General features: G+C 39.1%; 2 protein-coding genes across 3 annotated transcripts; one reads left to right on the forward strand and one right to left on the reverse strand.

The window, feature by feature from the left end:
* The first annotated feature begins 1909 nt into the window (after positions 1–1909).
* LOC134678881 (uncharacterized) lies at positions 1910–20939 on the forward strand. Of its 2 annotated transcripts, XM_063537620.1 has the most exons (18): positions 1910–2026; positions 10601–10732; positions 10822–11018; positions 11344–11485; positions 11572–11665; positions 11858–11929; positions 12113–12220; positions 12447–12611; positions 12693–12858; positions 13142–13300; positions 13616–13834; positions 14188–14419; positions 16067–16204; positions 17521–17637; positions 17771–17972; positions 18439–18690; positions 20040–20228; positions 20529–20939. In XM_063537620.1, exons 2-18 carry the CDS (start codon positions 10602–10604, stop codon positions 20697–20699), a joined length of 2754 nt encoding a protein of 917 aa, XP_063393690.1. In that variant the 5' UTR covers positions 1910–2026; position 10601; the 3' UTR covers positions 20700–20939. The 2 variants fall into 2 exon arrangements, with proteins under 2 accessions (XP_063393690.1, XP_063393691.1); XM_063537621.1 differs by lacking the exon at positions 18439–18690.
* LOC134678896 (GTP:AMP phosphotransferase AK3, mitochondrial) lies at positions 7902–9754 on the reverse strand. Its single transcript, XM_063537640.1, has one exon. The coding sequence runs from the start codon at positions 9379–9381 to the stop codon at positions 8722–8724; it is 660 nt and encodes a 219-aa protein (XP_063393710.1). The 5' UTR covers positions 9382–9754; the 3' UTR covers positions 7902–8721.
* Positions 20940–22306: the final 1367 nt, after the last annotated feature.

A 22306-nucleotide genomic window follows, 5' to 3' on the forward strand; every position in this document is an offset into this window, starting at 1 on the left:
CAGACTTCATTTACGAGTAAAATAGTAAATCAATCTAATTTCGTCTTAACCAATACCTAGGCAAAATTCAATTCTAGGTTCACTTATAGACCTTATGTATATATAGTACTTAGGTATTATCTGTTTAGATATCAGTGTTAAAATTGATTGCAAAACTAAGCAATGAAACTGACCATGTTGGACAACGGGAAGGGTTGCGTATATTATATAACTTAGTTTCGACTAAGAGCTAGTCCCGGAAAAAGATATAAGTACATTATAGGCCTCTAGTTTAGTGAGCTATAAGCGTTATCCTTATTACTACATATATCCGGGCGTCTGGCAGATTAAATGGTTCGGTCAAGGCCAAAGAGGCAGGCCAGCAATGGGATCAAGTCCCGGGTCCCGGTTGCTTCCGATAAGTTTGATGGTTAGCTTAAATTCGTTCGATCGTCTATGTAGGTCTACTAAACTGAGGATTAGGTAAGAAATTAGAAATTACAATGCGTGTGTCTGGTTTGTATAAGTAGGTAAGTACATAATGTTATGCAAAACCGAGCTGCCTTCTGCTAAAAAACCATCGCGCAACTACTTTCATCATACAACCACCTTTAGATCTTCTTTCTATTTAAAATTGTACCTGAACCAATGATTTTTGCAATCTGGTGACGTATAGGCAGTAGTATAGTTGACGTGCGGTAGATTCTAGTGAGTACGCGGGGTGTTTGCGTCGCCGGCATCGTAGGTCGTGACGCGGCGCGAGTGACGTCACTGCGAGGGTGGAGGGCGCTCGGCCGCCGCCAGGGCAAGGGTAGTTGTAGCCATCCCCTAGTGAAAGTCGACTCGACGACGTCAGTACGGCCCGCCTCGCTAACCGAATCACACGCGTTGCTCTTCAATAACACTATGCACCACGAGCAAAATAACCTGAAATTGTCACATCTTCTCGCTATATTAACAAGAAATTATTACTGAAAAGTTTTAATAGAGATCGCCGCTCTCCGTTTTCAAGTTATAAGTAAGTGATCATTTTAGTATTTACTTAATCAAATGTGTTCTTAAATCCGTTTTCGTTTACCGGTAAATATTTGTTTTATTGTGTATCTATACCTAAGTGCATAAATACTTAGCAACCAATATGTTGGTAAAATGACATTCACTTACTCTTTCTCAAATCTTTGAAACTTGAAACTAACTTATACTATGCATTGAGTTTTGACAATAAATGTTTAGATATCAGTGATCAAAATCACTTATTATCGAAATAAGTTTTATTAATTAATGTTGAAATTTAACATGTAATAAATCTGTCGTGTTAACAACTACCTACCTGTGTACCTAGAGTAGAGGCAGAGTTTCGTTAGATATTAGGTATTTACATTTATTTATAAGTGCTTATTGCGATTTTGTCATAGGTAAGTACATATATGTAACAGTATTACTATAGTTTCTTTCTTTAAGGATACATAAAATACAACAAGACATTAAAACAAAATCGGTAGATCACTTCTGACCGTGGCCTATATACCTACATGACGCAAACTAAAGTTTCATCTAATAAGTACCTTCAAAATCCCGGGCACAATAAAAATGCGTAATATTAAGCTACCTATAATCTTAGTAACATATTTTATTCTATTCAAATCATAGTAATTTTTAATTAAATGAGCGATGAGTATTTCGTTTTTTTTTTGTAAAGGAGGAAGAAGTTTGCCTAGCTGGATGGAAATGGGGATTGAGGACTACGACTCCTGTAACCCAAAAATTTTATTTACAATCTAATTTCAGCATCGATGCATGAACGCGGCTAAAAATAACTGGGGTTCGCGCGCTCAAGCCCGCCCGCGGCCGGCTCGCGTTTTCACTCACTACACTATTTCTGTCTATAAGAGAGAAATAACATGTTGATTTGCAAAGTAAAGTTTGTGGACGAGTCGTTTAAAGACAATGAAAAAAGTGCGTAAAAAGGAGTGTCGCGACGCGGTTGTGAATTGATAGTGGCTCTAGTGTATAATGTTTATTGACTCCCCAGAGTAAAACTCGACAGGTAAAGTACCTACAGATCATTGAAGTCCGGAAATAAAAATCGCTGCATCGGAATCATTTATATGGTAGCGTCTGCCCAATTTTTATGAGCTGCGAGTGAAGTTATAGACATATCAGAATCAATTATGCATACCTATTGCATTACAAACAAGCTTCCTCGTGTAGGCAATGGGAGATTACCACAAATATCGAAATTTTAACATCTATGTATCTATCTCCATCACGATCGGTCTTGAAGATATGCGTTTCCATTATTCAATATTAGCGGTTATTGCCTCGAAATAAGTAGGTATTTACATACATATATATTATAGCATGTGCCAGCGTTAATACTTTCAAGAAAATTTTATACCTACCAACTGTTGCATTACTATAGGTACCTCGTTTTTTTAGCATTAGATAGGTATACCTAATCAAATTTTAACGCAAAAAGTGCCCGATTTCATGCCACAAGCTTACTTTTGCGAAGTTGTTTCTAATGCTAAAAACACGAAGTAAGTATGTATATTGTATAGTAACGGAGGGTGCAAACAGAAAACATTCCATTTTAGGATGATTACAGAGCGTAGTTGTTATCAATGAGACCTTAGGGTTCAAAGTTTCAGAGTACTTAAACGTATAGTGCGGCGTTGTGAAGTCAAAACATCGTCATGTGAATTTTCTCTACATTTCCTACACCGTTATGAGGTTGAAAGCAGAAATGTTTTAGGTAAAACCGTTATTAAAACAGGCTGATTGAAATTTTGACCTTATTGCGCTTGGAGCGCTGGGTCCATCCATAGTCAACACAAAAATTATTTACTGACAAACGACAATCAAAAATTAATGTAGTGTCGAAATGACATGCGAATGAAAGGTCACGTGAATATGGCCATGCGTTAGAATTGCTATTTCTGTTGGCGCGATTCAGGAAATGAATTAGAGATTAACTAGATACGATATAGTAAAGATATGTGACGTCCCACGGGTAAAGGTACCTTATGGCGGTTTGCGCTTACGCTATTATTAATGTCTCTCCAATATTATTGCGGCGCTATGCGACGTAAGCGCCAGCCGCCATAAGGTACCTTTTGTCGTGGAACGTCACATAAATTTACTATTTCATATCTAGTGAATCTCTAATTCATTTCCCGAATCGCGGCGCCAGCCGCCATAAGGTACCTTTTGCCGTGGAACGTCACATATCTTTACTATATCATATCTAGTGCATCTCTAATTCATTTCCCGAATCGAATCTGAAGCTACTTCGGTACCACTTGGGGTAAAGTGATAACAATATAATGATAACAGCTGGGTATAACGCGATTTTAAAGGTTTGTTCATATTCACCTAGAGACTAAAATATCATTTAAAATTTTCTGGATTTGGTCTAGTGATAGAGTTAATTCAATTTCAGTTGAAATCATTTTTATCGCGTCTCGGTAGTACCTAACGGAGACGGTACATGCCATACATGCATTTAGGGTGAGGGGCTATTTGTTTGTTTGTGTTGGTTTTGTGCACTCGAATGAATATTACAATTTATATTTCTAAAATGACTTGGCGAGGTTGGTTGAGATTTTAGTACAGCGGCCAGGGGGCCTCCAACACTAATCGATGTGACTGGACAGTATACTACTGACAAGTGGTATGGTTGTGTTCGGTAGAGTGTACTGAGTACGAAATAAAGACTTGTCACTTTCTAAGACTGTGGGGGGGTTAACTGTGACGTCACAAAGATGGCGGTCCCGGGTTTCAAATTTTAGATAATTACTCGGCAAGTTATTATCAGATTTTCAAAAATGAGGTGTCCTGTGAAAGCTGATGAAATGTAGAATAAAACATGCCATGTAACTAAAAGTGTAATTCAATTAATTATTTTTTTATTTACAAAAATCTGAAAACATAACATTGGTCTTTTTTTTGTAGCCCAAAAAACACAATGACAACGTCCACTTAGATAAAAAATATGTTATATAAATAATTTAGGTAGATGATTAAGCTACACGTTACTTCTTGAATTATGTGAATCCGATAATAAATAAGTAAACTACGATGATTATACCGCGGGCGCGGCGCAGCGAACCGCGCGCGCTCGGTTACTTGGAGGTGCGGGCGCGACTGAGAATGCTGTACTGTATATCAAAAACTACCTAACATTTTTAAACGAGTGATATATCAAATGAAAGATATTTAAATAACCAACAAAACGTGGTTATAAACTGGTGCTTGTCATCTAATAATAAGTATATAGAAATAAGCAAACAATAAAAAACCCAAAAAGTAGTCACTTCAGTGTCGATTGGACTCATTGTATTATATGATTTATATGCCAAGCATGAAAAGGTAATCTAATAAATGTGACTAAAAACAGTTTACGGCATTTTGACGTAAAAAGTTACTTGATTTATCATCACAAGATATATTTGAGTACATTATTGTCAAGGCTCGAAGTCGAAAGTAGCCTTCCAGCTGAGATTAGAGATTAAACAATTAGTCCAAAAAGAGGGTTCGTTCCCACAAGGGTGGTGTTTGTCCCCCCTGATGTGGTGCCTACTACTAGACTCAATGGTGAAAGAGTTCAACAGGGGGGTATGTACATGCAGGCTTACTCTGAGGACGGAGTGTTACTAGTGAGAGGGACGGTTTTTTTTTTTATTATGAATGGGCTTACTCATGGCCACAGACTAGCCGAGGCATAGACGTGGCCTACGATGGAGCGAGCTCGCCCAGGTTTTTAAGGTCGTAAGAGATATAATGATACGTGTCTAGAGAGAGGACTGGATCTCAATCCGTCGAAAACAAAGCTAGTGTTATTCACTAATAGAAGAATAAAAGAGATGAAACCCATAAAGATGCAAGGTATAGAACTAGAAATGGTGAATGGTGAAGTAGGCAGCACTAAAGTCACTAAAGAAAATATCGAACACCTCCTCTCTCGTAAGAGAATGTCGAGAGGAGTTTAACTCGATAGGCAAATAAAGAAGTGTCGCGGTGGCATGGGTACCTAGGACACTAGGGAGTGACGGGAAATGAGACGGCGCACGAACTGGCGAGGATATTTTTAAAATTTATTTATCATGAAGTGCACAACATTTTTGTCACGAATTATATTCCTCGCCAAACTGCGGTTGCAGTTTGTTGGCGAGGATGGAGGCGGAGACGGAATATAATGGGTCCGGAACCGGCTCTGCCTATGTCAGCAAATGTTACGAAAGGAGTCATAGAAAAGGTAAATGGATGGAGATGGAAGCACAGTCAAAGATGATGAGTAAAGGTATAGATCACAGGAGAACCAGGTATCTTTTGAAACTAGGTAAGAGCAGTCTGAGACTACTGACGGGTATCATTAGTGGTCATAACACCCTCAACAGACCTCTTAAGATAATGGAAATTAGTAGAGACACACTGTGGTAAGGAGGAGACTAGCTTACACTTACTACCTTACTAGCAGAATGTACTATGTATGTGGCATCGCGATATGATACATTCGTTAGAGACACACTGAAAGAAAACGAACTAAAGGACGTCGAACTTAAAGATGACATCTGTTCTGCAGGAAAACAAAAAGATTTGAGGAGAATGGTGTGGAAATGCCGCCGGGACAGTAACCTGCAGCTCCAACCTCAGGGAATTGGGCTGAATGGACGCTACACGTGATTAGGTAGCAGCCCGTCTGCTTCCGGCCGGGCGTCCGTACACTACATCTACAACATTAAATTTTTCCGTTAATATAATCTATAACAACACACCCTTAAATATTAGGAAAAGCACCAGCAAAAATATATATAAGTCTAAATTAAAAAAAACTCATGTTGAAACAATATGAAGCTAGGATAAACTTAAGTTAAAGAATGTCATGTTATATTGAACTTATATTTGTAACTTATACCAGTATCTAAAATAGTTTAAATACCTAAATAAGTAAAATAGCCTAAAACAGTATGTAAATAGAGGAGCCTATTTCTACCAACAAACTGTTATACAGTTTGGCGGAGGTTTAGGTACAACCTTTATTAAATGCTGTTTCCGTGAATAAATGGTTTATTTATTTTATTTCATTTTTTATTTGCTGAGGTATAGACATATCGCTTGCCAGGATACGTATGCTTAATAACATGAATTTGGTTCATAATGATAATTATTTTCGATAACTCTCACTAATAATCGTTATTTTTTAAATATATAAAAGTAAAGTAAATATTTCTATGGATTTCTATTTTATGTTTATTTCTATATACTTATGTATAAGATAACAAGCTCCAGTTTATAACCACGTTTCATTGGTTATTTAAATATATTTCATTTGATATAGCATTTGTTTAAAAATGTTAATTTGTTTTTGATATACAGTACAGCATTCTCAGTCGCGCCCGCACCTCCAAGTAACCGAGCGCGCGCGGTTCGCTGCGCCGCGCCCGCGGTATAATCATCGTACTTTACTTATTTACTATCGGATTCACATAATTCAAGAAGTAACGTGTAGCTTAATCATCTACCTAAATTATTTATATAACATATTTTTTATCTAAGTGGACGTTGTCATTGTGTTTTTTGTGCTACAAAAAAAAGACCAATGTTATGTTTTCAGATTTTTGTAAATAAAAAAATAATTAATTAAATTACACTTTTAGTTACATGGCATGTTTTATTCTACATTTCATCAGCTTTCACAGGACACCTCATTTTTGAAAATCTGATAATAACTTGCCGAGTAATTATCTAAAATTTGAAACCCGGGACCGCCATCTTTGTGACGTCACAGTTAACCCCCCCACAGTCTTAGAAAGTGACAAGTCCTTATTTCGTACTCAGTACACTTTACCGAACACAACCATACCACTTGTCAGTAGTATACTGTCCAGTCACATCGATTAGTGTTGGAGGCCCCCTGGCCGCTGTACTATTTTAGGTAAACGTGATACACGCTGATGTCTCTTAGTAGATTAAGCTTGAACTCACTAGATGGCGTAAAAAAACAACTTCTGGCTAAATCGACGTAAGTCTTATCATGTCCTTTTAAGTTTTATTTTTGTTGATATTTTAGTAGTAAACATAGTAGCTATTTACAGATGTAAGAGCTGCAGATATTTCTTGACCACCTCCCCCCAGCCATCATACAAATATAGATAATAATATAGATACAAAACTTTTAATTGAAAATAGATACAAAACTTTTAATTGAAAAACGGTTTTAAAAATCAGTAACTATTACTTTTGAAAGCAGAAGAATATAAATGATCGTATTAGATTCATAATTGTTACATATTTGCGTAACTTATTTTTAAAATGTGGTTTTCAATTAAAAGTCACATCAAGATTGTTTACCTTATTTCTAATGCTAAAAACAACGAACTATACCGTCCGCGTCGAATCCGGTAGCACAGAATAATTAATAGTACTAGGTACAGAAGACTCACTCTCTAACAAAACGCGTCTGTCACGATCAGCACAGATATGGCCGCTAGGTGGCGACAGCGCCACGCGCGGCTTATGGCAAACCCCAAAATTGGGGTCGTACGGATGTACTTTTAGCTACCTGTAGCAAAGCGACGAAATCGCGGAGTGAGCCTCGCCTGCCGGTAGCTCTGATTTTTAGCAGACTTGTTTATGATGTTAGCTCTATGAATAATCCAAGTTTGTAACTTCGAGTGCCAAACGCAACTTAGTCAAAAATCGAAAAAACGCGAAAAATGTTAGATTTGCGTGGATTATAAACCTAAAATATAATTAATGTTTTTATTATAAATATAATAAAAAATATATTAATAAATATTCATACTTTTTAAAATGCTAACACAAATAGCATCCATAAACCATTTCAGTTAAGTGGTGGCCTTATAGTTAACAATGTTAACATGATATTATTTTAAGACAGACAAATGAAAACAAAATGCTTCACACTCAACAGCAATATAATCATGATAAAAATAAAAATGTCAAAGACGATTTGGTTACATTGACTATGACTTTAACAACTAATTAATAAACATATTATTTGTATACCTACTGCCATGAATGCTTAAAAGTAAACATTGATGAAAATCTCTGCAAAATACGAGTATTAAAATACTTATGCTGTCTAAAACTATTAAATAAAATATAAGTACACATGTATATTGACTATAATTAATTACAAAAGTGGAAGACCGATTTGAGAATTGTTATACTTGCTTGCTGTTTTATACAACTTAAATTATGTATTAAGTTTATAATATTTATACATACATGATTTTATTTTACATTATACTTCCACAAACAATATTACATTAGCTAGAGCAGTCTTTACTAATCTAATGTACCTAAGTCATTATGTCAACTAATCATATCAAATTAGCAGATATGGTTTTAATTTCATCTAAATCTAAATGATAATGGCTTCTCTTTAATTACAAACAACAACAATGGGCCCAGGGGGCCGATTTTTTAATTTCGACCGCTCGATTTTGTGTATTTCGTTCAATAATATTTCCAGTACCCGGCAATTAAATTCTACTAATAGAATTGAAAACGAGTGGTCAATACCACTCGATTCCCAATTTCTATCGCTCGTATTTCAAGAATTAGCATTTAGCTGTTTTTCACCGATTTTCGAGTGACGAAATCGAGCGCTCGAATTTCAAAAATCGGCCCCCAGTTCTACTTAAACATACTTTACAAAACTTTTAAAAAATTCTAGCACCAATTATTAAAGCTATCTTCTAGTCCTGTAGAGTACTACTTCTTGTTAAATATGGGATCCAAATAGGCCACTACCTTTGGCCAGATTTCATCAGAAGTTCGTCCTTCAAATTCTTTAAGGATTCCCTTTTCTTTATAAAAATCAATAACAGGGCGAGTAATACTATCATATATTTCGAGACGTTTTCTCACTGCCTCTGGCCTGTCATCAGGACGTTGAACTAAGTCTTCATTTGTGATATCATCTTTGCCGGATTGTTTTGGTGTATTGAACCCGATATTGTAGACTCTTCCTGAAGGCAAATGCACCCAGCGGTTTTTGACCCTGTCAATTATCACATCAAACGGCACCACCAGGTTGAGCACTACATCGACGGGTTGAGTTTTCCATAAAGCGTTCGCCTGTGCAACCGTTCTCGGGAAGCCATCTAACAACCATGGCTTAGTTTCAACTTTTTTCAGTTCAGTTATCATAAACTTTATTATTAAATCGTCTGGAACTAGTTTTCCCTCATTTAAATATTTCTTCACTTCTTTCCCCAAGTCTGTCTGTTGCTCTATATGTTCTCTCAATTTGTCTCCACTGGACACATGTGCAATGTTGTATTTTTTTACAATACGAGATGAAATAGTGCCTTTTCCCGATGCTGGAGCACCCAAAATTAGCGCCTTCAATAATTTGCCTTTCAGTATCATGATTTTGAAATAACCTTAATGTCACACTACGATGCTTATCGACTTCACACCTTTACAACGCACAAGTCAACAATGACCGATATCACAAAAGTAGCTGCAGCGGTATTATCAGTTATAAAGAATTGTAGATAAGAGAAAATGAGTCCCTTACGAAACTTACAGCATTAATATAATATTTATTCCTTGTATCTTGGGTCAACGCCAAAAGCCACGGAATTAATTTCGTTTACTTGATGTCGATATCACAGTTTTTAATATTGTTAACAAACGACACGATCATTTAAATTTCACAACTCATATCAACTCTAGCGTAATAAAATTTGAATTTTGTGCGAGTTCAAAGTACAGTGTGGTACAGTACAAACTTCAAAACACTTGAAATGTCAAAGTGGAAAGCGATCATTTTGACAACTGCAGTGTCGACGTATGTTCGAGTAGACTAACGTAATGCGTGAAATGCGTCGCTAACCGCTAGATGCGAACACGGCTGCTAATCTAAAAACGAATCAACTCGGCCTGGGGTGAACTATTATTATTTCGTATCTACTTACTAAAGACCTACCGTGCCTACTGGGAATACTGGGATGCCGCGCTGCCAAATAAAATTAAGTATCTACCTACTCACTCGTACTGACTAGGTACCAAGTATGTTATTTTTGAGTAATAATTAATTAACGTGCTAGGTTATTCTACATGCTTAAACACGGGAGCGGGATAAAAAGCACATAAGATTATTAGCAGTTAAACTGTATTATGTAGTTAAACTGAATATCTAATAATGCGTATGGTTTAAGATGGTTTACGACTGGGTCGACGAGGGGTCGACCGTCCAGTGGCGCCCTCTTGGGAATTGTGTTTCCCGATAAACCAATCAATTTCTGTATAAATCAGTATATATAAATATTGTTGTACGAATTTCTAAATTTTGGTCTTTGTCAGATCGTTGTCCCAGTATTTCCCCACGGCCCACTTGGCAAGCCTGGGGTCCGCGTAGCAATCTAATCCCAAGAATTTTACGAAAGCAACTGAGGGGAAACTAGGCCGTATTGAAGCTAGTCCGGTTTCCTCACGATGTTTTTCTTCACCAAAAGACGATTAGTCAAATATTTCGAACATAAGATTCAAGAAACCCATTGATACTCATTCCCTTCGGTCTTGTTTTAAAATTCGCAACTCATTGCAAATGGCACTTGTATTAATATAGGTACTATTATATCAGGATGGCTCTCGTCATGCTCCCCTGCGACCTGCCGTGGTGGACCTCGGTGCAGCGGCATCTGAAGCATCTGCTGCTGGCTTCGTCCCCGTCGAAGCTCGCTGCCAGCATGCTCAAAATCCACGACATGTGCAAGTGCGTATAATTTTGAAACCAACGAACTAGCATAACTATGGAAGTCTATCTGATCGAATTAACCAAAAATAATTATAATTGCTTTTCAGCATTGGCATAGACCCAGAAGACGATATCAAGGATCCTGACTTAATGAAAGGATTAGAACAGTTCCTTACTGAAGAAATGGGAGCAGAGGACCGTCGACACTTCCTAGATAATACCATTAGAATAATGGTAAACAGAGCGTTGCATTTGAAACGTTGGCGGCCGCCCAAAGGATTAATGTTTAGTTTGCAACAGCAGAGTTAGTATCTCAATATAATTACTAGCATATTTTCCTCTTATTCAAGCTTGTAATATTCATTTGTGTAGTACCAACTTAATACACGCTTTATTGACAGCGTTAGCAAAGGTCCGTTTTAACTTGGGCAAATTCTTAACCGAGTCTCAGGAAACTTTGTGACCCGATTCTATGATCAAATGAATTTTTTGTCGATCCGGTTTTTGGTTTTTTTTCTAATTGAGGAAATTGGAATAAAGGACTTTAAGCGCCAATCCATAAGTCTGTAAATAAAATTTTTGTCAAACTACGTACACTCCAATAATGTCTTCTTAACAATTACTTACAGGTGACGTGACTGAATTAGATTACAATTTCGTATCATCTCTGGTTGCTCATGCTTTCTTCTCGACGCTTCCCAAAAGAACGCTCAAGACGCATCCAACTTTACAAGACTTCAACTTTACTCACTTTTTTAAGAATTTACACAGGTAATTATAGTTTAAGGACATTATTGTTTTATTAGTATTTTTTACTGATTATCTTATAATATATAGTTTTAAACTTTTTGTTTCAGAAAATCACAAATAAATAAGTTAAAAAGTTTACTCCATTATTTTGAGTGGTTAGATAAGAATAATAATGAAGGATCTATCAAGATAAGCCGACAGGTAACACATTTTCTAAGTATGTACCTATAGGATAAATCGAAAATATGTAAATGAAATAAATCAATGACTATTATTATGCCTAAGTACCAATATCACGCTGTATACTATTATCGAGTACCAAGTTAAAATGATCTGAATCTACCCACAGCAGACTGCAAAATAATATACTTAGAGGTCTTTAAAACATTTCAGGTAATGACCTCGAAGCAGTGGTTAACTATCGAAGACTGGTTGGAGTGCACGCTCCCACTGTGTAAACTGCAGGTTCGTCATAATAGTAACTAGATAGAGTTTCTAAATCCTCCTGGCTATTGAGCTGTAGAAGAATTAGCTTGACTTTCTAAAGGGGTTTTCTACTGTAAGAAAGTGACCATATTAAAACGTTTAAAGTGTAACTACACTCATAAGAGAACATTTGACGCGTTTCTTATGAATGATATTGGGCAGGTGCGGCACGAGGGCCGACCCGAGCGCTGTGAAGCCGAAGACGCGCTCCGCATCTGCTTCGCCTCCAGCCGCGTAGGCGGTGACGCACTCATCGACGGAGATTCACAGGTTACAAACCAAATACGTGTACTATTGATCTTTTATCAGTACATACCTAATGCTAACGTATCTAATGCCATTAAAAGTGCAACACGTCAAATCACTTGGGCGACGCAGAAATTGTCGTCACTAATATGTATGTCAGTCGGTTCCAACTGTTGCAAGACTCTGGTGTTGCCTTTCACTAATTTAGTCGTTATCCACAGTCCGTCTGACACTTGTTTCTTAATTTCAGGAATCCCTGTCTATGTTCATGATGCCCGAACTGTTACCTGTCATGTTATCAGTAGAGGCTTTGGAAGACAATGAGGTGTTAAAAGTAGAAAACGTCAGAATGGTTAGCAGAATCCCCGATAAGAAAAACAAATCAAGTGTAGAATTGTTAGAAGAACCTAAACCGGTAAGTAGGGTTGCTTACTATAAATTTTGTGCTGCCGTCTTTTGGTTATCCCCTTAATATACAATGTATTTACTATTACAGGTCACGGTGTGTTTGATGGACGCCGAAGACTACAGCGTATTGCCGTTTAGCCAATGGGAAGAAGACAATGTGTTGCGTGAACTAAACAAGTGCCTCCTCGCCTTCCAGCAATCTCCCATGCAATCTCGCGACACTCAGAGGCATGAAAGGAGGCTGTCGCCAATAGGTTACTTATATATTCCTAATTATTGCGATTTTACTAAAGAGTAATTGTTAGAGCTCACACGAGACGTCGCCCAGGATCGCGCAAAGTGGAGGAAAGCAAGTAGGAAAGCGGGCCCTGGCAAAGGTCGGGATAACGCTAGGTAGAAGAGTAATGTTATAGCTGAAGGTATATATGTCAGCCGTCTGCCACAGATTTGATCCGATTCAAATAACGATAATACGTAACAAATTACCAGCAACCACAAAGAAATAGAAATAAACTTATCATATGTGTGTGTGTTTAGGGGAATCATTCAGTCACACACCACCCGAGGTGGAAGCGAGCGTGGTGATCAAACAGGCGTCGTCGTGCAGCACGCTCAACAGCTACAACAGCCGGAGCCCCTCGCCGCAGCCCTGCGACCGCCGCGACTGCGCCAACACGCTCAACCTGAACGATCCAAGTGAGCACTAGTATTTTCTATAGATAAATTGCTTTGTCTGTTTTCCAGTCTTCATGCCACACTTTAAACATTTAAAGACCGCTCTGGCCTAGCGTGGGTAGTCTAGCCTATGAAGCCGATGGTTCTGGGTTAAAATCCCAGTAAGGACATTTTGTTTGTGTGATGAGCACATGTATGTATACCCACGTAGTAAACAAGCCTTCTTGAGCTTTTGCAGTAGGGCTACTGCAAAGAGGGGCTTAGTCAATTTGTGCAATAATGTTCAATAATATATTTAATGTTATTTTTTAATAATTACGTATTTTGTCCTTATAGGCATCGAAATATTAAAGCATAAGTGTTGGCTGTCACCGGACGGTGCGACGCTGAACAACCGGCGGGGCCGGTTCATCGTGCTGGGCTCGTCGGGCGAGTGCCTGCCCGTGACGCGCGCGCCCGCGCAGGACCGCGACCAGGACGACAGCCTCTACTCCAGCTGCGACTCCAGCGACGAGGAATACCACAGTGCAAATGATAGCTTCGACTATGGAAAATGTAATGCCTTCTTCATTGTGCTATCGTTTTCAAAAGTCAGTGGGCTACTTCCGCTTACAGTAGGTTATTGCTAATTCTTGGTACTACTTAAATGCACCAACATTTAGGACAAGCCATCCTCCCGCGTACGTCTTCGCATTAGTTGAAGTTGTCTCAGTTTTTCTTATTAGCCTATTCCATTCCAACCAAGTCTAGATTCAGTTTTGTCCTATTCCAAAGTCTCTAAAACAAGCTACTCGTGCATATCGGCTCGCAATTTTTTTTTCAATTTTTGTGTATGAGGTAGTGAGAGAGGAGTTAAGAAATACTCTACATGTTGGAGAGCTAGGAATCAAGTTACGTTTTAATTTCAGATGGTAGCGAAGACGAAGGAAGGGGTGAAAGTGCTCATCCCAACTCATTCCAGTATTCTAAAGAGTTGTCCACCGAGGAGCGTCGGCAGAGCTTCGCGGGACGACTACGGGAGGCGCTGCAGGAGGCGCAGCCCTCGTGCACCACGAGCACCGGCGACTGGTCCAGCGACAGTTCCAGTTACGCCGTCGGCATCAGCATCTCCGGCGCAGAGCTCAACGACAACGATATAAGGTATCTAGTGTACCTGCCATATTGTCCAACATGAGTACTTATATATACTCATACTCCAATCGACATAGATAACTAGGGACTGGCTTTCCGGGCATTAATAATGAGGCATGACAGGGGCCAGTACAGCGCGGGTGTGACACCGCTACAACGCCATTGGTTGATGAGTTCGCATCACGCGCGCTATTGGTCGCAACTAGTTGCGTTAGAGTGCACGATTGGCTGGAATTCGTGAGTAACACCGCTGAACTAGTACCGTTTTTAGTGCCCGTAAGGCCAGTCCATAGATATAAATACGTCAATGCTCCAAGGTAAGCTGGCGTGAAACTATAAGCCAAAACCTTGAACAATGAGTTAATGACTGGACGTGGACCGTACCAATTTATTACGTAACAGAACCACGTAACTACTGAAATATTAACAGTCAAACTACTTACATGTACACTGAGTGTGCAATATTTACATCTTCAATGTTGTTTTGACTTGTTCACACTTTTGACGAACTAACATAAAATCTAAGTATCGGTAACGGCAAATAAAGTCAGGCCAATCACTAAACTTCAATAACATAACTAAATACTTTCATTAACACTTTGAATATTTGTATATTACAAAGAAACTAGGATTTACCGAGGCAAAATCTTTGTGGTTTTGAAAGCAAAATTTGCAAACCGAAAAACCGTAGAGGTACAATAATATAGAGATGACACGGGGGAGGGGCCAAACGACCGAACGAAATGCACTTATGGAATGTCCTTGTCACAGTCTCACTTTTCGTTTGTTCCCCACCAAAAATTTAGTATGGTTTATGGTGGGCAACAAATAACCCGACCGAATTACGTAGATTGTTTTTGGTATCTTGCCAGGAATGTTAACACGTGTTTTTAATATTGTCGCTTTGCGTAGTTTTGTCCCTCACGGAGGCACGCGTATAGCTCATCTATGTAATACTAGATCTATGCGAAAAACCAACTGTCTATAATATGCTGCTCATTGGCTGATTTGAATGACGTAGGTAATTCGCGCGCGTGCGCGATGCAAGTGTGGTGTTGCCACTACTATCTGTTATTTTTAAGTTTAAGTTGTTTGGTTTGGTTTGGTTTTTTTCTACTGGCAATATTTGCTTGACCATCTGATCTACAGGGTGATTTCTGGGTCGTGATCCAAATTCACTTTTTCTGACTCTGTAAGTTATCCATATTATCATATGGTATTACTTGATTAAAATAGATCTAGTTTTATTTTTCTTATTTTTCAAGTAAAATGTATCTTATATTAAGTAATCATGGTCACCCTATCTCTTTTGACATACGCTGTTTGGAAAACGATAAGACGTCACATTGAGTAGGGTGACCAAATTGTATGAAAAAATGTTTTCTTCTACGTGTCGTTTGAAAAATAATCATCATTATTGGTGATCTCTTGCCACACGACCCCGAAATCACCCTGTATATAAAATCTATACATAGTTGGTCAAACAGATCTTGTCAGTAGAAAAAGGCGGCAAATTTGAAAAATGTAGGCGCGAAGGGATATCGTATCATAGAAATTTTGAATTTCGCGCCTTTTTCTGCTGACGAAATTTGCTTGACCATATATATTATAATTATACTTTTACGGTACACAGCTTTAATATAACATTTTTTATAGAGTCAAACGTGGAGGTTCCGTGGGATTCGTATTAACGGAAAAGGAAGCGAGCAACGGCAATCCCTCGCCACGACACTGCGCGTTGGGGCGGAAGGAGACCGGAAATAGCTCTAAATACAGTTTCAGCACGGAGTACACGTTAGTATCTACCCCCAAAACAAAATATCTCTATAGGCACATTATTTGTCGTATATTGAAATATGGAAGGTTTATGCTCATACAGGGCAATAAATACAGTGAAACCTGGATAAGTGGGATCTCAAGGGACGAGCAAATTTGTCTCACTTAAAGAGGTTTTCCACTTACCCAGGCTCCCAGTTAGCCAGGTACAAATAAATTTCTGTCGCATTTACAGAGGGTTCCATTAATAGAGGTGAGAATATAGTATATTTCAGTTATAGAGGTGGTTGATAAGGTAAATATTTGGTAATTATCTTTCAAAATAAATAAGGTAAAATAATCCTTGTCCCTAAATATTTTTTTAAGTCTCTTTAAATATTTATTTGAATTTATTTTGAATGATTCTCTAAAGGATAGATATTTCAAAATTAAATTAAATTTGATACGGACTTCATTGCGTATTAGAAATTTAATAAATGAAAATTTATTTTATCGTGTTACTTATCAAAATTTCAGCTTTCGTTTCGATAGTTTTAACTACTTACATAAATTAACTAAATCAAACTTGAAGTTGTTTAGACACAATTAGGTAAATGCGGAATTTGTGGATAGACTAAGATTTAGTAAGAATACGAATATTGTTCAATGAAGTCCAAGTTAGAGAGGTCATAGATTGACGTTATCTCAGATACAGAAGTCAATTCCCTATAAAATTCTAAAAAACAATCAGGAAAATGTAGTCTTATAAATATAGTCTCAGTAAAAGAGGTAAAATACACTCTTTGTCTCAATTATAGAGGTAAATGTGACTATAAAATCACAACAACGAATCCCAGTTATAGAGGTTCGTTTTTTCTCAGTAACAGAGGTAATTCAGTGCAAAAGTGTCGGGACCGCACCATGAGTCCCAGCTATAGAGGTTTCTCACTTATCCAGGTCCCACTTAACCAGGTTTCACTGTATAACTAAAGATAGGCTATACCTACTCGTACATAAGTAATAAAAATAATTCCATATTTATTTCTATAATTTTTTATGAATTTTCACATTCCATTTTTCTTTGTCATCGTCAAACATTTGTAAATTTGTCCTTTGTCCTTTAACATAACTTTGCCCCTCGCGTCACAGTTCAATAAAAGCAAAATAACTCAAAAATATTTAGTTATAGTTTCTGAAGAAAGTGTATCGGCAACTACTTGTAACTATTTTTGAGTTATTTCGCTTTTACTGAACTGTGACGCGGTGGGCACAGATTTTATTTCTAGATTTTAGCTCTAGGTATTATAAATCAGGAACTATGATTACTTATGGTTTTAAATATGGTTGTGTTTCAGGTCTGAACTAGAAGAAGTCTACGAACAATTCAATAATTGGCTAAATGATCCTATTATTGATAACGAAGGTGGTGAACATAAACGTGAAATGGACTCACGAGATTTAGCCGTCATAAGGTGAGCCGTCATGACTCAATATGATTATGATTCGGTATTGTATAATTCCAAGTGTGATCTCATCGGACTGGACAGGAAGCATGAAAACTTGTGCAAATCCAACTACTAAAAAATGTTTTCATGTACTTTAAAGGTTCGCGGGGTCGCTGTTGAAGCGGACGTTAAGCGAGTCGCTAGCGGGAGGCACGGGCGCGGGCGCGGCAGGTGAAGCGGAGGCGGCCGAATTGTACCCACGCGACGGACGCGACCGCGCCGCTCCACGCCGCCTTGCGCTTGCTGCGCGCTCGCTCTCTCTCGAACTGGCGCGCCACCGCCACCGGCTCGCCGCCCAGTTGGTAAGGCTCGTTCGACTTTCAGAAATTATTGTTCCGAGCTGTGAGTTCGTCCCTAGTATGATTCGGCACTTAAATTTGTAATACCAGCTTGGAAAATCTCAGCATCAAGCTTGCAGGATGTAATTCAGTACGAATATATGGTAGCCTGGTAGGTATCATGTTCATGTAGTCTGTCTAGGAAAAAAAAGTTACAATTTCTACATAACCTCGAATCAAAAGGGGTAACAACGTGGTGTTGCGTTGCAAGCTGATTTGTCTAGTGATATGATCCACCTCTTAGTCACTGGCTTCGAATGGCCTCGCATGTCTGTTTAATATATAGGTTACACATACATGCATAACATTGAATATCAAGTAGATAGTCCTGTGGACCACCCACCTACGCCTTGACTCTTATCATCTCCTGAAAAGACAGACAATTTAATGCCAATCTAATCTCATTTAAAATTAAAATGTGTTTTGACAGAGACGCAAAATAAAAGAATCTATACCGGAGAAGATAATGCAAAATGAGGAGGCCATGTGCTCCGATGATGATACTGAAGCAGACAATAGCAAATGGGCGTCAGTTAGTAATTCAACAGAGACGAACTCGACGCAACTGTCGAACAAGAATGTTAGGAAGAAAAAATTAAATTGGATGATAAACATGATAGTTGAAACGATCGAAGAAACCGTAGAATGTGAGCCGGTGACGATTAAGCTAAAAAAACCGAAGGTCAGGCTTTTTCTGCGTCTTTGCTGTCAATAAACGAGTCATATACCTGAACAAGTTGCCTAATTTTAATTCATTCATTTCAGTAACACGACTTTCCCTCACGTAATATCAATCGTCGTTCTGACACAGTACCTATCTATCATAAAGTAGGCTTCGCTTTTGTTACTTCTGATAAGTACTTATACACTGTTTGCATGTGCACCAAAACTCTTGTCCCACACGCTGCCTACTCACCTACCTACCGTCGAAAGTAGGTACACTCAAGTTCACAAACATCTTTACAAGCCCAAGTTTCAAAAATTATATTCACACGCCTCTAAGACACTGATAATAAGGTCGTGTAAGTAAATATATTTCTGGAACGTTGGTCTGTAAAGATGTTCATGAACTCGACCGTACCTACCCATCTATTATATATTAATTAAATTATGTTTATAGTATGTTCAAAGTCTTCCTTCTATTCTGGTAACAATTTTACTATCCTACTTGTGCAGAAAGACAATGTTCTCTTCAAAACAAATTAATAATCTGTACCTAGCTACTCTAGTGTTATTTCACTTATTTCACTGTTAGTACAAAGCTTAAAACATGATAAAGGTTTATAGTATAGTCGGCTGCTGAAGTGCTGAGATACCTACCTCACCTGCAGAATAGGGTAGGTATAATGTACATAGTATCTGCAGAGGTATTGAAAATTGTACCCCCAACTTGCATTTTAGGTCTTGGAATTAATATATTATATCCGCTCAGAATCACAAGCTCGTACGATCCTAATACGAGAAATAAAAGTGTCCCCAAAATGTCACACATTTTATTTTTGTCCGTTTTGTTACGGTCATAAGTTGTATTGAAAACGTACCGTAAAAGTATAAAACTTTACCCTTTTACATACTTTGTCCACTGCGTCACAGTTCAGTAAAACGAAATACATAACTTAAAAGTAGTTACAGATACATTTTCTGCAGAAAAGTGTGTGAAATCACTTAAAAGTATATAAGTTAAATACAGTTTAAGTTATTTCGGTTTTACTGAACTGTGACGCGGTGGGCAAAGTCCTGCTAAAAGGCAAAGTTTTATACTTTTACGGTAACCAAATATTTAAATGGACCAAATAATGGAAACTTTTTTCTTTCTCGGTAAAAATGGAAAACCTAAACAATATGAAAATTGCCAATTCTATTACTAAAGGTAGGGGTAATCGCACACGGCAATTTTTCTGAACATAGTCGAGTAAGTGCAACTCTTCACATTATCAAAATCATGTGGGATGTTTGTAATAAACTCGATACCTCGTTGACCGTACCGACTCCTACACTAGTTGATTTCTGTGTGTTTGTACTTGTCTGCAGCTAAGCCAGCTGGCTCACAAGATAGTATCGGGCGGGTCGTGCCGGCCGGTGGCAACGGGCAACTGGGGCTGCGGGCGGCGGCGGCGCGGTCACCCGCAGCTCAAGCTGCTGCTGCAGTGGCTGGCCGCCAGCGTGGCCGGCGTGCCCGCACTCATATACTACACCTACGGCAATGAAAAACTTTTCAAGGTAACAAGTTTTCAAGAGTGCTATAAACACATAATATTCAGAGTCATTGCCCCAACCATTTCGGTATTATAATAAATACGTGTTAGCTACGTTACGTTAATCGTAGCTGATACGTTGATCTTTAATATGCTGACGCGATAACCGAAGATTTAAAATAGGTAGACAGACTACCTACCATTTTAAACCTACTTCAAAGTTTAAGACGAGTTTTCTTAATACTGAACATCGCTTTTTATAGGTTTTCCTTCTGTGCGTTAATACCTTATAATAATATATGCTATGTAATGTACGATGTTACAGTGCGACACACTGGTGCGCGTGCTGGTGGACCGCAAGTGGTCGGTAGGGCAGCTGGCGCGCGCGGTGCTACGGTACGCGCGCGCGGCTCTGCGCGAACCGCGCTCGTCGCCCACCGACCACTCGCTCTTCGACGACCTCATCGGCATTGACCGCACGCCCGACGACCTCTAGCAGCAGTACCTCGCGCTATTTGGCGAGAAGTACAAGGAATATCCCTAGCCGATTTGCTATACCCGCCGCGGTATTGTTCACAAGCCGCGCTTTAAGTTATGCATAACTTGAAAAATACTTTCATAATAAACTTGGAAATGGTTAAGAAATTTTGAAGCATAATTATCTGAACTCACACAAAAGTCGCCTTGTATATTTAAAACAGTTCTAGATAAGCTCAATGCATTATTTTTAACATAAGACTGAGTTTTTCACTTCTCTTCCCACACGCCACATTCACATATTCTCGATCTCGTGGTTGTGGCAAGTTAAGAGACAGCTCGAGAGCTCGGCGAGTACTTATTGCATTAAATAGAGCATCTCTATTTAAATAGCATAAAGAAAATCGAAACCAGATATAGATTTGACTTCTGCCTTTATAGCAGTAGTTAGGGATTGCAATTGCTGGATCCAGCTTCCAGCAATCCAGCTGGATCCAGCGCTTTTTTCGGTCTGCTGGATCCAGCAGGCAGCGCTGGATCCAGCGCTGCGGATCCGCAATAAAAAAATCATCAAAAAACTACACACGCAACTTTGCAAAAACTTATAAAAACCGTTGGTTTAAGCGTTCCAGCGCTTAGCCCATCCCAAATCTACTAGTGTAGGTAAATTTGCTTATAGCTATACTCGCCCGAATATAGATGTTTTCTTAAAGTTTACTGTTGCGCGCCATCTGCACGTTTGTATTATTGACTAGCTGTGCCCGCGGCTCCGCCCGCGTGGAATTCGGTTTGTGTCAGTAAGCTGCTAAATATATAAAAAATAGTAAATTACATTACGCTGTATTTTTTTATTCAAAAAATTATAACATTTATAATTTCCTGCATGATAATTTCTTAAAATAATTATATCTTATTGTTTCATACTTTTTAGAGCGCGATTTGTAGTAGTCCGACTACGCCCGACTCTTTTCGTATAAGAAAGTTGAAGTCGCCTAGCTTTGGACCGCGTGCAGTGCGCCACATACGTCGGGAAATTCCCGACTCTTTTAGTATGAGGGCGCCGAAGGAGCCCGGCTTTGGAACGCATTCAGCGCGCCACGTGCGTCGGGGGTAGCCCGACGCTTTGAGTATGAGGGTGCCTTCGGCTCCCAACTTTGGCAAGCGTACATCGTGTCACGTACGTCGGGTTACGCCCGACGCTTTGAGTATGAGGGCGCCGAAGGCGCCCGCCCGGCTTTGGAACGCGTACAGCGTGCCACGTGCGTCGGGCGTAGCCCGACGCTTTTGGGTATGAGGGTGCCTTCGGCGCATAACTTTGGCAAGCGTACGGCGTGTCACGTACGTCGGTCTACGCCCGACACTTTTAGTATGAGGGCGCAGAAGACGCCCAGCTGTGAAACGCGTACGTTACGCCCGACGCTTTGAGTATGAGGGCGCCGGAGGCGCCCGGCTTTGGAATGCGTACAGCGTGTCACGTACGTCGGTCTACGCCCGACTCTTTGAGTATGAGGGCGCCGAAGGCGCCCGGCTTTGGTAACCATACAACGTGTCACGTACGTCTCTTTTAGTATGAGAAAGTCGAAGTCGCCTGGCTTTGAACCGCGTGCAGTGCGCCAAGTTGTCGGG

The sequence above is a fragment of the Cydia fagiglandana genome, chromosome Z, assembly GCF_963556715.1.
Source record: "Cydia fagiglandana chromosome Z, ilCydFagi1.1, whole genome shotgun sequence".
Lineage (NCBI taxonomy): Eukaryota > Metazoa > Arthropoda > Insecta > Lepidoptera > Tortricidae > Cydia > Cydia fagiglandana.